Raw genomic sequence first — 18,835 nt, 5'->3', positions numbered from 1 at the left:
TGATATTCTTTTGTAATATGCTGTTTGACTTTAAAATTAATTTAATTTTTAAATTACTTTCATTTTTCAATTACAGTTGACATACACTGTTATATTAGTTTTAGGTGTACACCCCAGTGGGTAGACGTTGCATAACTTACTAAGCGATCATCCCAATAAATGTGCTATAAATCTGACATCACACATAGTTACTAGAATATTATTGACTCTATTCCCTATACTGTACTTTACATCCCCACGACTGTTCTGTAACTACCAATTTGTACTTCTTAATCCCTTCACCTTTTCACCCATCCCCCCAACCCCATTCCCATCTCACAAAATATTCTCTCCAACTGAGTCTGTTTCTGCTCTGCTTATTTGCTTGTTTTATTTTTTAGATTCAATTGTTGATAGATATGTATTTATTGCCATTTTGTTGTTCAAATTTTTTATCTTTTTTTATTCTTCTTAAAGAAAAGCCTCTAACTTTTCATTTAATACTGGTTTGTGGTGGTGAACTCCTTTAGCTTTTTCATGTTATTTTACTTTTTGATTAATGTAATTTTTTTCTTTCATTCTTTTGTGGCACAGTTTGTCAGTCTTTTTCTTTCTGATTTCTTCCGTTTTTGCCGTCATTGTGTCTAGTTGTAGAGTTTCATTTTATGGACAAGGCTGGGCTTGCTCTGAGCATCACCTGCTCTGACCTCGCTGCTTCCCTGCCCTCTTTGCTTGACAAGTTTGGTATCAGTGAAGCATTTCCTTACTCATACTCCTTAGTATGTCCTATGGAATGGTGTTTTTTTCCAAGCAGTGACCAAGGTTTTCACTACAAGATTTTTCCTGAATCTTGCCTTCAAAGGTGAGACAATAGCGATGAAAAAAAGGCTTCAAAACCGTTTCTCTCTACGCCCTAGACAACTAGGGGAGGTTATGCACTTACACATTTCTGCTCAGATGTTTGCAGCACCATCAGGTTCGCATGCCACACTCAGAGGGAAAGCTGTTACTCATGTATTTTAGTTTGCTGGTGGGAACAGCTTAGTCAATAGAGATGAATGATCTTCAGGTATCAGTGGAAGATTTCTCCTTGGATGAGGTGAGACTGGGGACAGAGCCTTGAATGTAATAGTGCCTTTGTTTTATCTGTTTTGTGACTTTCATTCCAAAGCTATTAGCAGGGTTTTCATGCTTGAAATATTATTTGCCAAACTGTCTAAATCTGCTTTGGGCATCTTGAACAAGAGTGTTCATTCAGCAAGGCAGCGACCTCCTTTGGACCAGTAGACATGATGGTCCAAGACAAATGTATTCCTAGCTTCTGTATATTTGGGCAGTAGAACGGGGCTAATTGTGTGCCCGTGGAGTCATGGCAAATTGATTGTTAGCCGTGGTAGAAATTAAGTGTCCGGATGCCCTATACAACCACTCTTTCTTTAAAAAGATAGAAACGTCTTTTTCTACTCAAGAGGAATCTCTGACATGGTCACTCATTGGCATTTTTTTTTTTCTAATTATAAGCCGATCACAATAAAATCAACTTAACCTTATGAAACTTGTGTTCAGTTCAGAGCACCTTGAAGTATTCCTCAGAGGGTTTCATTTTATGTAGGTTAAAATCAGCAAATCATTTAGTCAGCCCTGGGTGGAACATCACCTGGGACTCATCTGGTTTTATTAAAACCTTCAGAAGGACCGAGACCCAGAGTTTCTCAATCTAGTGTGTGTGTCCAAGTTTTATGATTTTACAGTGCAGCTGTTCTGTGATTTCAGTTATTTCATAAATCAGTTTCTGTGAATTATGGCGAATGCCACCTTTCTTATTCCATGCTGCACACACAGTTTTATATTGTAATCCTGAGCCTTTGTGTAACTGCCAATTGTTGGCCTGAGCAATGACACATCTTGCCCTTCCTGCTTAAGAAAAAGGATGATAAAATCAGACGGACTGACGTCAGTGTGTTTTCCTAGTTGGGGTATTGCTTTGTGTGGAATCACTAATGATGGGTATATACCAGCATCATGAGTATGTGTTAACTTTTTCATGAAGATCCCTCTGCCCTGTGACTTCTGGTTATCATTTTGGTCCTTTGAGAAGACTGCAATGTTTATGTGTAATTTATTCCTAATAATAATTTAATGACTGACATCTTTCATATCCCCCTGCTCTCTAAATGTAGAATTTAACCTGAATGGCCTTTGAGTTAGCTTTTTAGCTTCTCCATTATAAACTGAAGCTTTTGGAAGCTGATGTCTAAATTTAATTTTAAAGCTCCTCTGTGTTAATAAAAGTGGTATTAGTTTGCGGGGTTTTGTTTTGTTTTAGTACATGGGTTTTTCATCCACTAGAAAAGACTATTCTTTTCTTTTTTTAAATCAAAATTTTGTAGTTTTCTTGTGTTTATGCATCAACTATGGATTTGCTTTGGTTTGGTTTGATTGCTAAAGTAATAGTTAGATCTTAATTGCGTGTTTTCCAAGTTAGAGTTGACAGTGTTTAGTGATAGATTGGATGTGGGGTGAGGGAGAGGTGATCAAAGGTGGCTTCCAGCTGTCTTGCTGAGAATATGGATGGATGGCAGGGGCATTTCCCAGGGTGGAGGAAAGGAGAACCGATAGGAGCTTAATGCTTAAGAGTTCATGTTGCTGCATAATGGATTTAAGATACCAGTGAGCTACCTTAGTGACAAACAGTGTTGTTCTATGGGTGTGGAAATGAAAGGGTTGAATCTACTAGTATGCTGGTGATACCAGTTTGTTCATAGACAGTGTTTAAAACCTTGGGAAGGGATGAAATCATTGAGAGAAAAGGTTTTGGACCTGGGCTTAAGTCTACAGTGCATACACTTAGAGGTTCTGGAAGGACAAGTACCCAGCAAGAAACTGAGAAAAAACAATGTGAGAGGAGGGAGGGCAAGAGGAGAATATAGTGTCTCAGAATCCCAAGGATGACAGGGCTCCCAGGAAGGGCCAGTGGTTATGTTACTACTATCCAGTTGATAGAGTATGGTTTATATTTCATTATTTTAAAAGATATAAATGACATGTATTATGTCTTCTAAATCCCTGAAAGTTTATCTTATTAACATTGCCCACCTCCAAAAAAACCCCACAAAACTTTCTTTCTTATCTACTATTTGAAAAATGGGAGATTCCTTCATGTTGAGGATTGCTTTTATTCTAAGATCTATGATGAATGATCACCTGGAAAATAGAAGGTGCATTTAAAATCCTTGCTAAATCGATTCTCTCCTCGTCCTCGAGGTTTTCAGAACCTGTTGCTCTGAGACTGGACAGGTTGGGGACTGTCACATGACTGGTTTCTCTGGTACTGTGGTGCTTCTGCCACCCTCTAGACCAGCGTAGCCCAGGTCAGCTCTGAACTTGAGTTAGTAATCCTCAGCTGTGTAAACACAGACTACCTCCAGCCCAGTCGCTGGCAAGAGTATGGATTTGGGTCACAGAAAAATGCACTGTTCCACAGAGCTAAAGAACTCGAGGCAGGGGTTCCATTAGCATGGGGATCAGCCTTCTGTCTTCATTAAGCGCCCAGTACTCTTGATACAAGGCTAAGCATAAGCAAGGTGGCCTTTACCTACTGGGAAACCTGCCAGAAAGGTTTAGCAATCTACATTTCCACTTTAACTGCATATGCTAAAGAGCATTTTCTTAAATATCATGTACAGCAGTGCCATCCCTATCTTCAAACTTACTCTGGCATCATTATAGTATCAGCTTAACGATGCTTTACTGCAAATTCTTGTATTTACTGCAGCAATGTGTGAGTACTTCTTTACAAAAGCCATGCAGATTGCAGGCTTCTCAAGTTCTAAGCTGTTATGTTAGGAGTACCAGTGGGTGAATTACAGGGTGTGTGTGCACTGGGGTAACCCTCACCAGTTCAGAGGGCTCGGCTACAGGGAAGAGCTGCCATACATACCTCTGCTTCGGAGTTGCGAGCCCACTTGGTTTCGTTGGACTAGGGAAGAGAGAGGTGGAGAAAAGGTAGAAGAGTGTACGTAGAAGAAAAGTCATAGAGTTTAGGAAGAAAAGATGAGATTTGCTTTAAAAAAATCTCAAATAATTTAGGTTTCTAAAAATTGTATTTTAAACCCTTTTTTCTATTTATAAAAGCTGTGCATATTTATTATAGATAATTTGGAAAATGAAAGAAAATATAAAAATCATCTATATTTCTTTCCATCAGAATTAACTACTTAACATTTGGATTTTTGTCTAAATGTGTATTTTTCATATATCGACATTTTTATAATATCTATTACATTTGTGTATACATAAATTTGTGCATGCAAACATAAATTAATATGTAAACATATATCTGTGTACATATGTGTAAGTATGGGATCATAGGTATAATTTTCTCTAGATCATTTTCTTTCTATATTATTTTGAGATTTTTTCATATCATTAAATGTCTTTTTCCCCAAAATGCTTGCTTTTAATGAGTACAAAATATTCCAGCTCATGAATGTGTGATAGTTACCTTCCCCTAATGAATATTTTGGCTGCTTCCAGTTTTTTATTCTTATAAGTAATGTTGTGGAGAATAGTATTATACAAAATTCTTTGTGACCAACACTGATTAGTTTCTGAGCTTAATCTGGGAAGTTATTCTTTAAAGGGCTGGCCTTCTATTGTCTTATATTTGTATCGTTGGCCATCCATTGTTGTCTGACTTCCATTTTTTTGCGGCCCTAAGAGTCAGAGATTGGGTCCGCAGGAAATGCTCCTTAATGTTTGCTGCAAATGACATTTAATAAGCATCAAGAATGTGTTGAGAAGGCACCAAAATAACTTGATGTCTATCTCAGTGCATCTCAAGTGTGTTCTCTCCAGGCGAAACAATAGTTGGTCCCATTAAACTTCCAGGAGCTCTGTGCCCAGTGACGTCACGGTGGCCTGGCGAGCCGGTGAGGTAGATAAGGAAGGGCCGGTTCGGGGAAGCTGCAGAGCTGCTCACTTCACACAGTGTGCCTGCTTTCCCAGGCCTGGAGCGCTAGACCCTCATGTGGAAAGCTCCAGCTACAGTGTAACTCCAGCATCCTGCTGGCCTGATTACTCACAACTGCCCTCCTCTGCTGGCCATCTTGTGGCGACCATCTTGTGTCCACATGGGGGCAGCCATCTTTGACCACATGGGGGTGGCCATCTTGTGTGTTGGAGTGATGGTCAATTTGCATATTATTTATTAGATAGGATTATCTAATCCATATCTTTATTAGATAGGATTGCCAGTGCATGTCATATGTACCGGATGGACGGATGGACAGTGTCCCCTTGGGAGTTCAGGAAACCGGGAGCTTGATTGCTCCCTATGATGTGCATTGACCACCAGGGGGTAGCGCGGAGCAAAGGAAGGCCCCAGCTGGCAGCCGGAAGGCCCCGATCGGCCCTGATTGCTGGCCAGGCCTAGGGACTCTACCCGTGCACAAATATCGTGCACCAGGCCTCTAGTGAAATTATAAAGAGCTCTTTTAAATGGATGTAAGAAAAAATTCTAATGCCTCATTGAATAAGCAGGCAAAGGACAAGAACTGGCAGCTCACCAACAGAAGTAGGAATGACCAGTAAACAAGTGAAAAGTTTAATCTCTCACTGAGCAAATAAATGCAAATCAAATAATGAAATACCATTTTCACCTGACTTGCAAATATTAAAAAGCACACCTGGTAATAAATACTTTCGGTGATGGTATAGTGAAACGGGTATTCTCAGTACTTTATTTTAAGTTGACAATCTTTTTAGTAGGCACAGTGATAGTTTATGTCAAGAAACCTAAAAATAGTTCCTATCACTTGAACTATTATTTGAACTTTATGGAATATAATTAAAGGAAATGATAACAGAAGTACTCAGAAGTAAATTTCAGGTTGTTAAATGCAGCATTATTTGTAATAGTACAAAATTGGTAATAGTCTAAACCTTAAATAGAAAGAAGGATGACTGTTGAATCGTGATCCATCTGTATAATGAGTAATTTGTAGCCGTTAAAATCTCATCACAGTAAAAAATATTTAATGGCATAGGAAAATTATAATTACAGTGTAACTATAAAGAGCAGGATACAAAAAATGAATATGGTTTATGATCCTATTTAAAAGTATTCTTTGTATATACACATACACACTATAAAAAACAGACAGAAGGATAAACCACAATATTACGTTAGTAGGATTACCAATTTCACTGTTATAACTTAATCTATTTTCCAAGTCCTTCATGTGTTACCTTTAGAATTAGGTTTTGAAGTTATTTCCAAAGTGAGCAATTCCTTTTCTTTGGATTTTAAACATTATACCCGCAAAATCCCAGGTGCACATTGCTCCCCCCTCTCCATCTGCCTCCAGTTTAGAGCAGTTAAACAGCTTCATGTTTAGCATTTTCCAATATCGGCTGCAGTACTAAAGTTAGCCCTCAGTCTAATTCATCCTCGGCCAGCCCCCGGTGGCAGTGGGCATATGCCACCACCTTCTACCTGCCACCACCTCGGAAGACCTGAGTCTGCCAGGGGGAGTGTGGGGTCTGGGTGAGACTGGAGTGTTGTGACATAGATTGCTGAATAACAATCTTTTTTTTTTCTTTTTGTTCTGAAAAATTGTGGTTGGGAAACATTATTCAAATTACTAAACTATTTAGTAGAATGTTTTTATTTATTTTATTTTTTTTGGTAAAAATGTTACCAAACATTTTTTAGTTAAAAATGTCCTAAGTAAAACTGTTCTGTGCTGAGACTCTAAATTGTACCTCTATCTTGTATGGGAAACATCAAATATTTGTTTTGCTGTGGCTTCATATCATAAACTGTAAAAACTAAGCTCTCACCGAGCCATTATCTAGTCCATTTTCCACCTGATAGCACATTTTTAATGTTAGGTTTTTAAGTCGTTCTATGAAATGATGAGCTGTTATAACACTTGCAATTTCTTACCTTTAAAATTATAATTTGATTAAATGGATAACCAAATGTAGATGTGGTTATTCATTATCTTTATGTTGTATCTCGGTCAAACAGTCAGCTACTCCTACTCCAGCACCTGGGGAAACTAGTTCAGGTCCATCCTTGGCCGAGACTCCCTGAGGAGGACTGAGGTGAGGCGCTGCTCCTGCCCGGCTCCACTGACACAGCGGTCCTCGCTGGGCCCAGTCCAGTGACTTCTTTGTGTTCAGCCTGAGCACCCACAGCATTTGGTGCCGGGAAACATTTCCTACTTCCTGGAAATTGCTCTTCCCCGGATCCCCGTGACACTTTCTTCTGTGTGTCCATCCTCCTCATTGGCTCCTTTTTGTTTCCTCGCCTGTTTTAACTATTGGGGTCCCTCGGTGTACACCCTTTACTCGTGGCCAGCACTCTCTGCCCAAGGTCTGCTTCACGCACGTGCGGAGTTGTCCACAGCTTTCCCTTGGACCTGGACATCCTCCTGAGCACACTGGGGCTATTTACTGGAGCTCTTTCCATTGGAGGATGCCCCAGCAGCACCTGTTGCCAATACCGAGTTTATCATCACCAGTCTGTTAGAACACTAACGTAGCAACTCAGTAAAGTTACCCAGCTGCTCCCCGAGCCGGCATCCTCGGCCTCATATTCTGATATGCCCTCTCTGTTAAGTCTGACTTTGCCTCTGATGAGTTTCTACACCTGACTCCTCTCCCCAGCCCTGGCTCAGGGCTCTTGCAGTAGAATGAGATGGAGACCCCTCTCTGTGCCTGCACTCCTTGCCTGTGCACCTCCATCAAATCCCTCGTATACATTGAAGCTATTTTTTTTAAAGATATTCACTTAATTATGTCTTTTAACTAAAGAAACACATGCCATGGTTGGCCTTGATATACATGAGTGTGGTGGTTCCCAGAGTGTGATCGCCAGACCACCTGCAGCAGCAGTAGGAGACCAGTTGGAAATACAAACTCTCAGGCTCCAACCCAGATCTACTGATTAAGTAACTACTGGGGGTCCAGGAATCCATGGCCTAGCAAATCCTCAAGGTGATTCTGATGCACTCTATGGTTTAAAAACTACTGCAGGTTCTAAAGCCTGGCTGTGCATTAGAATCACCAGTGGAACTTAAAAAACACACACAAAAAAAACTCAGGCCTCAGACCAATTAAATCAGAAATGTCAAGTGTCTGGCCTGGCATCAGTATATAGCTTTTTAAAAGCTCCCCAGGGATTCTGATACATAGAAAAGGTAGAGAACAACTTAATCGGTAAAATTCACTCTCTTTAGCAGTCTTTCTCAGACTTGAATGCACATGGGAATCACCTGGGAAGCTCTTCAAATGACTGATGCCTGTCCCCCACCCCACCCCACCCCATTCTGATTTAATTGGACTGGAGTGTGACTTGGCCATTGGGTTTTGTTTTATGTTCCCCAGACTATTATGTTATAACTAGAGGCCCGGTGCATGAAATTTGTGCACGGGGGGAGGGGGTCTCCTCAGCCCAGCCTGCACCCTCTCCAATCTGGGACCCCTTGGGGTATGTCTGACTGCCGGTTTAGGCCTAAACCGGCAGTCGGACATCCCTCTCACAATCCTGGATTGCTGGTTCCTAATCGCTCACCTGCCTTCTTGCCTGGTTGCCCCTAACTTCCCCCACTGCTGGCCAGGTTACCTCCAACTGCCCCGCCCCCCCACCGGCCTGGTCACCCCATGCAGCCTGCTTGTTCAGTCGTTTGGTTGTCCCTCATTAACCCCCCTGCTGGCCTGGTCGTAGGCAGCCATCTTGTGAGGGTGTGGGGGTTAATTTGCATATTACCTCTTTATTATATAGGAGGATGTGAAGCCAAGGTTAAGAATCACCATTCTAAAACTCAAATTCTGAAACTATAGTGTGCTTAAGAATCACCTGGAGTATTTGATACAAATAGAGACCTCAGGGTTCCACCCAGGTGATGACTCACCTGGAATACTGCCCTAAAGGTTATTTCCAAGGGGTCCTCAGACTTTTCTAATTTGATCTTTTATTTTAAATTTTTTTAAGAAAGAAAGAGTGGGAAGGATGGCGGTAAAGAAAGAGGGGCGTGGGAGAGAGATTGGTTGCACATGCCCCTATCAGAGCCGGGGATTGAAACTGCAACCCTGGTATGTGCCCTTGACCAGGAACCCAGCCTGTGACCCTTTGGTATGTGGGCCAGTGCTCCAACTACTGAGCAACACTGGCCAGGGTACTAGTTTTTCTTTATCCTCTATGCTCCCCACAAATCACTGCCCTGCCCTAATTGCATCAAATTAGTTCCTTAAATCATTGGAGAAAATGTGGATTATTCAAGCCAATAAATGGTCTTGAATCAATTGATTAGCAATTTAGAAAAAAAGTAGACTGCTATTTTACTGCTTATACCCAAAAAGTTTCACATAGTTAAAAAATTTTAATTAAGAAAAGAACCCATAAAAGTACTATAAAAATACGAATACATTTAAAAAATAATTTGGAAGTAAAGAAACACAATAAAGGAAGACCACCAGGAGGCTCAGAAATGTTATAATTTCTTCTTACAAAACTATCGAAATTATGGGCAATATGAATGTCCATATACACAAAAATGCTAAAAATGAAAATGGAAAGAGCAAAATTCAGACAATTTCCTGACTGTTGGCCAGAGTTTCTATATCAGAGTACCTTTATCTTCCATATTCTTTATGTTCCAATGCTCCAATTATCCCTAATTTTTTATTCAGAGAGCCTTAAAGACCCTGTCTTGCTTTTTCAGAGAGTAATTACAACTTTTTTACCCTGCCTGAATACACCCCGACATATCTGAAGGGTTCAGCACATTGTAATTAATAACTGTGGCTCCTTAAGTTAGTAATTCTCTAAAGGTTGATATTTGCACACACCGAATCTCAGAGAAGCTTGTTCTCAGGGTTGAAACAAGCTTCCTTCACCCCATCCATCAATTACTTAGGATCCTCTGCTAAACATATCATGGACACATGGACAGAACTAAATAGAGTAAGTCCCCGAATGGACAGGTCCCTGTCATGGTTAAGGGCAAGTCATATTTTCTGCAAGGAGGAATGACTAGAATGGTTAGAGTGATCTTATGTTTGCTTCTGATAATCACTTGTTAAATTGAAACCCCATGCTCTGGTTTTAACTGTCACAATAATTTTAAATGTTTTACTATTACATGGACCAAGTAATAGGCATTCTGCCCATGGAAACCAATGAAAGCATGAGATGTGCAGTTTTAAATCAAATGTCTCATTCATTTATTTTTAGGCATTGAACAAAAGGAACACTGGGTGTTCCAACTGAACAATCAAATGATTAAAGTTGGTAGTAAGAAGATTATGATTTATGAATGCTTTCTTTCCCATGCTTTTCTTTTATAGAGACTTTTACTCTTAACCCAGGAACATGGGAATGATATACAATTTAGGTTGGGGATGTTCCTGTTTTAGAGGAAGGGAGAAATTGTGGAGGTGACTGAGTTTAGAGGAGAGGAGCTATATGGGTTGGGTAGGGTACTTGTAATAATGTACTTCCGTGGTCGGCAAACTGCGGCTTGCGAGCCACATGCGGCTCTTTGGCCCCTTGAGTGTGGCTCTTCCACAAAATACCATGGCCTGGGCGAGTCTATTTTGAAGAAGTGGCGTTAGAAGAAGTTTTAAGTTTAAAAAATTTGGCTCTCAAAAGAAATTTCAATCGTTGTACTGTTGAAATTTGGCTCTATTGACTAATGAGTTTGCTGACCACTGACTTACTTGATTAAGCTAAGAGCACACCCCTGGGCAGGTGGCCACGTTTTCAGAGTATTGACATGGTAGGAAGGTATTTGTTTGGGTTGATAGGGAAGGGATCTCAGGTCTTAGTCCTGTTTTGAGAAAACTTGGAAGTCAGGGAGCAGTGAATGTATAAAAGGGGAGTTGAACTAGTGAGTATACCTGAGACAAGGAAGAGGGAAGTTGGCTTATAGAAGGAAATAGGAAAGTAGGGGGGAAATCCAAGACTTCCTAGTTAAGAGCTCTAAATTGGAAGTTTTGGAATAGATTTGCGGTGGACAAGGAAATCCTAAGGCCATGGCTGTCCACCCTGGCAGCATTTTAGAATCACCTCATTGAAAAGGGGGTGCAGTAGGGCCTGGCCATCAGCATTTTTAAAGCTTCTCGAGTAATTCTCCTATGCACCCCAGATTGAGAACTATTTATTTAGCTAAGGAAATGGAAGAGGAAACTAAGGGGGAAACATTAGAGGAGAAAGACCATGGATTTTCAAGATCTGTATGGTTTATGGAAGCTGAAAGTCAGAATTCAGACTTGTTAGATAACTGGCACATTACATATTATTTTATTATGAAGCTGTAGAGTTGAGTGTCTTTTATTTTGATAAATCTGAACATACTAGTATTTCTGGAGTTAGAAACTAACTGAAAAAATGATTAACAATTTAAAAGAAAAAATACGCATTTTTGCTTCTTTCAGATAGAATTCCTTCTTTCAGATAGCAGAGGCCAGAGGAACATTTAGCATGTGTTAAATGAGACCACTTTACATTTCGTATTCACTTTTTAACTAAGAGCAGCTGAAAGGAAGAGGCTTATAATAGAGAATACATTCAGATTACCTTCTGTGCAGGTTATATGGACGTGCATTTCACTTGCATACTTCCCCTTTGAATAGAAATTACTCAGCAATTGAAGCAAACACTCTGAGGAGAACCGATTTCCTGGTAGCATCCATCCCTCTTCTAGGTGAAAAGGGAAATTCTTTGTATCTAATTATGGTAAAAAATTGAAATCCCTTCATGCAAGACAGAAAAATATAACATTCATACCCCAGGTTATATTCTTTACCTCAGTCTTTTACCCAGTTTGGAGACTAATTAACTATCTCAGGCTAATAGACTGCATCGAGTTTCATCAAATTGCATGAAACTACTGTTACAGTGGCTATGGTCTCACCTCACCTTCCTTGACCTTACAGTTGCTACTCGGTAACTTTAAGCAAAGGCTAAAATTAATCTCCTCCCTATTGCTGGGAAGATAAATTACTGTAGATGGGAAGAAAACATACAACTAAAACTCAACTTTCCTCATCACTCTTGACATTCACCAGTCTTTACCCGGGATCACCTTGAGATGTGACACCAATTCAGAGTAATAAGGAAAGGTCAACGAAAAGCTCAAACCTTCTCAAGAACCCATTATAACACATCTCCAAGGGATTCGTGTCATTGCCATAGCATTTCAAATACAGGACACAAATTCCAGGGGAACGGCTTCATGAAATGAAGACAACAGGCATCTGTGAGAGCTGTATGACATAGAAACTGACCTGTTTGGGGAACTCTCTTTCACTCCCTACATCTTCTCCCCGCTGCAACTTCATCACCATTCCTTAGAAAGCAGTACAGGTACAATTGCTAAGAGTCTGTTACAACACAGTGCACTGAGAGTATTTTAGTAATTTTGATACATTTAGGGGCTTCTGCTTAAGAAAGTTTCTTTTTCACATGAATTAGGACCCAGAATTGGTTTCATAAAATGAATCTAGAGTTAATGATGTACAGATATGCATCTTATCAGTAGATTTTTAGTTTTTTTGGGTCCTGTTTGCCTATTTAATCTGTTCTACCAGGTAGTTCAAACCTCTGTGAATAAACAGAACTTAATACATAATTATTAAATTAGAAAAAATAATATGTTTCTAGTTTAATACATAACGGCTAGGTTAGACACTGAGAAATCAAATTATACTTTTTGTTTGTCTACCCATATAACCAGAATTTCTCCCTCACCAGCATTTAGAATTACAAATTAGTGAGAGGAAGAGAAAAATAGAATATAGTGCACGTCATTATATTTCACTTATTTTGACCTGTGGTGACAGGAGACAGAGTGATTGAAGTTATCAGTACCCAAACTGCAGTATTTAGCCTATAGAATTTTCCTTCTCTACACACCTCTTCCTAGCACTGTTGGTTGGTTTGAGCGTCAGAAACCAGTTAAGACTATTGATAGGCACTAAGTAATGTGAGCTGGAAAACTGTTCCGTGCTCTCAAGTACAATTAAAAAAAAAAACTATAACAATTTGTAAGTGTTTAATTAAGTAATATAAGTGTTACATATGAGAACTGGAACCGAATGTGACATTTTTATATATAATTGCACACAGTGTGGACTATGAGTACATTGTAGCATATTCGAAATTATTTGTGTTGGTGCCTCCATAAGTAAGAGACTAAAGCCTACCCAGGTATTCAAGTTTTGCTCTTAATTTTCTCTCACACTCCCAAACTCTATCCTCCCTCATTCTTCCCCATCTCAGTGAATTCACTGTCTATCCCTTTGCTTAGTCCTCAAATCTAAGAGTCATTTTTGTTTCCTCTCTTTCCCTGCCATTCCACCAAGTCCAGTTTTTCAGCAGATCCTGTTGGTTCTGCATCCAGAACCCACCTGAGGTCTACAGTCACCCTTTTCTTTTCTTTTTTTTAAAGTCTTTTATTTTTTTAAATATATTTTATTAATTTTTTTACAGAGAGGAAGGGAGAGGGATAGAGAGTTAGAAACATCGATGAGAGAGAAACATCAATCAGCTGCCTCCTGCACACCCCCTACTGGGGATGTGCCCGCAACCAAGGTACATGCCCTTGACCAGAATCGAACCTGGGACCCTTGAGTCCGCAGGCCGACACTCTATCCACTGAGCCAAACCAGTTAGGGCTACAGTCACCCTTTTCAAAGCCCTGTCCTCTCTTACCCATCTGTGCTATAGTCTCCTAACTGATCTCCCTTCCACTCTTGTCTTCCTTGGGCCCAGCTAGAGGGATCTTTCTACAATGTAAACCAAATCACACCATTCCCTTCTATGTACCAGAGGGAGGACTGATGAGTATTTGTCAAATGAACCAGTCAGATGGCAGTGAGTAGTGGTGCTGGCTATGGGAGGATCAATAGGCAGCGAGGGGTCGGGGAAAACCAAAGAGGTTCCGAGAGCCCAGAGTTTAATTGGTTCATTGCTTGTCCGCTCTACTTGAAAACCCAGGCAGATAAGCCTGCTTCTCTTCCTTGGCCTGCTGTGGACACTTCACAGCGTCCCAGGGACAGTTCCACTGAAGGCCAGTCAAGGTTTTCCTGTGTCCACTTAGATTCTGAGCAGCTGTCCAGGTTTAATTAATATTCTGCAATCACATCTGGAGAGGAGCCAGTTTCTGAGACAGCTGTCTAAGTGAAAGGAAGATTTCTAACTCTTGCATCAGCCGGGTCTGGGAGGCAAACTTCTCAGGTGACTTGAACTGTTTTTGAAAGTTCATTCAGCCCGAGGTTCCCCCATAACTGGCATTCCTCCTGTAAGAAGATCCTCGGTTTGACCGAGTGAAGTTAGGTCTTCAGGTTTTTAAGCAGTGCCAGGTCATTGCCGAGAACCTCCAACACTCATTGTTAAGGTTTAAAACATCGCAAGTCATTTAGGCACATCAGTCAATAATAACAACAAGGATTCAAGTGGGGCTTCCTCTTTGATCCACTAGGAGTTTCACATGGCAGTTATCATTAATTCTTGGATTCCCTCAGTCCTGATAGAAAAATCAAGGCAACCAGAAACGATCATTTTGCGAACAGACAGCTATTAAAAGCACATTAATAATCTGTAGTGGGTATAGCATATGCCTTTTAAAAAGATTTGCAGCCTGTTTCTCTGTGGTGAAGACACAGGACTTCTCCAGCCTAATTACAAAGCAATCAAACAATTTAATTAATCTGGAAATCACTTTCTTAACAATAACTGCCTCGAAAATGAGGCACCCTGTGCAGCACCATTAGGTAAAGTACCATTTTGATATACTGCTTGTTTATTAGCCTCGCTAGTTCCCCCTGGGGATCACCGAGTTAATTACCTACCCAGCGGCTTGACCACTGCTAAGGTTTTCTTCACCAGGTCAGAAACATCTGCAGCGGTACCAGCCGTCTGTAAAGTGTCCTAGCTCTCAAACATCCGAGAGGCAGCAAATCCCTGGGAGCAGCAGTATTTGAGTTATAAGCAAGTGCAGCACATATGGGCAGAGAATTAACTGGCACCAGTTTTCATTTGAAGGTCTCTCAGGTATTGCTCTGCAGATGGGGGGATGAATTCGGAAAGCCGTGCTGTGAGGAGTGAAGGTCATGTATAGGACGTTGGTTTCGATCCATCTTGCCTTCTCATCCGGGGAAGCTCTGTGCTTGTCCACAGCAGCTGGGCCCTCACCTCTGAGATAGGAATATAGAAGGTGTGCTCTATAATTTGATCTGTTCTAAATTAGCGGTTATTTTGATCACTATGTAACTACTAAATAGTGTCCCTGAGTCTTCAAAGACTGTGTCGATAACAGAAATCAATGTTTATTTTAAATAAGAACAAAAGACTTCAAAGATTGACTGCTACCTATCTAATCTGCTAACCTTGTAATTTCTCCCAAAGGAAAACTGAGGAATGTTTTTGGTAATAAATGACAAAAATCTACACAATACTCATCTACCGTTTTCTTCTGTGACCCGCCCACCCCACTTCTCTCAAAATTCTCTGTCAATGGGACAGCCATTCTCCCAATCTACCCACATTGGAAACAAGGGTCATTTGTAGTCTGTGACCTTTTTCTTCACTTATTTCTAGTATATCACCAGTTATACTTGGTTTGCTCACCTAACCATTTTTCTGTTGTCTTTCCATGTCTTTCTTAACCTAGCTCCTCCTCACCCGTTTCCTTGTCCACCCCCCCAGCGCAGTCATGCCAGGTTAAAATCTCTAGCATCTCTCTCTTGCCTCCACACATCTCCTTAGGCTTCCCACTAGCTAATACCAGTACATGTAGGTGATAGTTCCCTGCTTCCAGGGAGCCTGTCTCTCCTGCATCTGGGTTGTTTCTGTCCCCTTCCTGAGTCCTTCTATTTCATCTCTTACCTCCAGCTTGCTGAGCTGCCCTCAAATTAAGCTAGTCTCTTGTCCTTAAGGAATTGCCAGGTATTCTGTTCACAACACCCTCATTTTCTCTAATAGCTCACTACACTTAAGAGCCTTTGAAATAATGTGGTGTGTGTATGTGTATGTGTGTGAATTTCAATTTAGTTTTTCAGTCTGACATGAAACAAGAAGAAAGCTCTATGAGTAGTAAGACAGTACAGATGGCTGTATCGTCTTGAAGTTGAAGGTGTGGGAATTTGGTTTAGGTTTTACAGCTGTGTAGGAGTTCATGAGAAGAGAATGAGGAACATGCTCAATGAATGGGTCTAGAAAGGCAGCACAAGATGGAAAGGCAGAACCTGAAGATCTTCCTTCCTTCCTTCCTCCCTTCCCTTCCCTTCCCTTCCCTTCCCTTCCCTTCCCTTCCCTTCCCTTCCCTTCCCTTCCCTTCCCTTCCCTTCCTTTCTTTCCTTCCTCCTTCCCTCCCTCCCTCCCTCCCTCCCTCCCTTCCTTCCTTCCTTCCTTCCTTCCTTCCTTCCTTCCTTCCTTCCTTCCTTCCTTCCTTCCTTCCTTCCTTCCTTCCTTCCTTCCTTCCTTCCTTTAGCAGATTTAAGTTAACTTGCCTCTGTATTTCTATCTCTGCCCATTCATTCTCAAAGTGATGGGTCACTGTGTATTATAAAATGTTACAAGGCTTCCTGGGGACCACTCATTAAACTTTCTAAAAGTGAAAAGGGTTTTAAGCTAATTCCCTGTTTTTCCTCCTTCCGACTCTTAAACATATTCCCTAAGCACTCTGTAGCTAGTGCAGTTGATCTCAGATAATCTCCATACACAGTGCTTTCTTTACAAAGAGCACAGGGCTAAGAACCGGTGACGAGTTCCGTTGGCCTGATTATTTGTTCTGAGTGAATAGGCTAGCAGGGATTGTTCGGAAAGCGCCTTGGCTTCAAACAGTCGTTTTGTTTCTCCTAATAATTTACTGGCAGTGTGCTCTATATGGGGTGTGAGCAAAGTGAACATTTTTTCCCGAGTGAAAAACAAAATTTACATGAAGATTTCTGGCAGTAGATATGTTTCTCTTTAAAAAAAAAATTTTTTTTTTTTTTTAGCCACCCTGAAATTATTGAGACCTTTTAAGGAATCTGAAGAGTGATGTACCACCCAAGTTGGGGAGGGGGGCAAGGGGAACAAAGGCTGTTGAGAGAAGTTGAAAGCACTTAATTTGGCCATGTAGATAAATGGACAGAAATAGTCCTGGATTGCTGGGTGGCAGAAACAGAATCCATTCTCCAGGGGCCCAAGGAATAGCAGATGCAAAGGCAGATAAACCTGATTGCAGCAGGGGAAAATGCTTCTCGGTTCCCTACCCACAAAAACATGGGCTTTTCCGTGCTTCCCCGTTAATGGCTCTGATTGTGCTGTCTGTCATAAAGTTAATGGCATCTGTTGAAGGCATCACTGTGAAATTTGCAACCTTGAGTTAATTGAAAAATTTCAGTTGCGGTGTAGCCAATCCAAAACTCCTCAAGGTAACCGTAAACTTACCTTCTTTAATGTGTTGGTCTATTCTTTTGGCACAGAGGTAATAAATTGTTTACCTCTGCGACTAGGTACCGACTTTAATGTGCAATCCTGTATTCCTTACACCTAATTACAATTGTCACTTCTATTGCAAAACCAGTAATGTGGCAACTGGCTTGCTGTTAAGGATTAAAAATGTCTTCCTGATTATTTTCCCTGTTTCCAGAACGTACAGGATTAGTTTGCAGCCTTTCCTCACCTCCTTATTGAAACCAGCCACAGCCCCATCGGGTCCTCAGATAATTCTGCCAATCTAATTAAACATGCGGAGGGAAGCAGGGTGGTCTGGAGTGTCCTCAGCTTCCCCACACCAGCTGCCTGCCAAGCTTTCTCAGTGATCAGCAGCCGGCTGCGTGTTCTCAGGGCCCCCACGGAGCTGCCCTCCTTACAGTGAGCAGTCCGTCTGTGCTCTGTCCGCCCAGCAGGTCTTGGGGAGGCCCCCTGTCAGCCGGTGTGTGACTGTGGCTTTTAACGCCTGCCTGGCCAGTCACAGCCCAGCTGCTTAGGAGCAGAGGGCTCTGTTGAAGAAAGTATTGATAAGGGCGAATCCTACTAGGCCACGTTGGCCATGCTGAGATTGACCTGGGCTACTTGAGACATAGGCCTGGACTGCAGTGTTTATGACTAGTTCTAACATATCTATCCACCTTTAAAATATGTACTAGGGAATAGGAGGATTTATTTTCCAGAACTCAGACTTCTATTCTGTTTACTACAAATTAAAGCCACTAAGGCTCCCTCTCTAAAATAGAAAGCCCATCCCACCCTGCCCCCTTGAAGCAGACGCTTCCGCATCCATCCTGCTGTTTGAAATGCTAGCACATCTGGGAGGGTGGAAGCCCATACATTCGTGTGTCCGATATTCTGTAGGACTGGAATATGTAGGTTATTAAACATGTGGAGGGCTGCTGGCTGGTGATATAGGGGAATGAGGTGATTTGTATACCTTGTACACTTGGAACGCTGTGCTGGAACTCTGTCCCCTCCACCCAAAATTCCTGGCTGCAGGTAAAACTAAAGCATTTTGCAAAAGGGGACAGAAACTTACTACTAAAGAGAAGAAGATTCTGGATGTGGATAATGATACAAAAACAAGATCATGTTGTAAACTTTGTCCTTCTTTCTCTCTGCAGGCAATAGCCCTCAAGATAGCCCAAGAAATTTCTCCCCCAGTGCCTCAGCCCATTTTTCATTTGCACGGAGGTAAGGACTTCTTGTGAGTTGAATAATAAAATGTTATGTAGAGAACCCCACTCCCACTCCCCTCAACTTTCCCCTGAACCCCCTTCACCCTTGCCTTCTGCCTTGTGAGGTCCTGCTTGTTACATAGGGCCTTCTCTGAACTCCCCTGGCCAAAGATAGCATTGGCTATCG

At 41.3% G+C, this 18,835-nt stretch overlaps 1 protein-coding gene across 19 annotated transcripts in view; it reads left to right on the top strand.

Moving 5' to 3' along the window:
• Nucleotides 1-18,835, top strand: part of MAST4 (microtubule associated serine/threonine kinase family member 4) — a 522,072-nt gene that overhangs the window by 425,349 nt on the left and 77,888 nt on the right. For all 19 annotated transcript variants that reach the window (XM_079794432.1, XM_079794438.1, XM_079794433.1 and 16 more), the window contains one exon: nt 18,595-18,664. In XM_079794432.1, coding sequence (XP_079650558.1) covers nt 18,595-18,664 — 70 coding nt within the window. The remainder of the gene's footprint in view (nt 1-18,594; nt 18,665-18,835) is intronic.

This window comes from Cnephaeus nilssonii (genome assembly GCF_951640355.1).
Source record: "Cnephaeus nilssonii genome assembly, chromosome: 2".
NCBI lineage: Eukaryota > Metazoa > Chordata > Mammalia > Chiroptera > Vespertilionidae > Cnephaeus > Cnephaeus nilssonii.
Note: the sequence above shows the minus strand (reverse complement) of the source record. Positions and strands in the feature narration are given on the sequence as shown.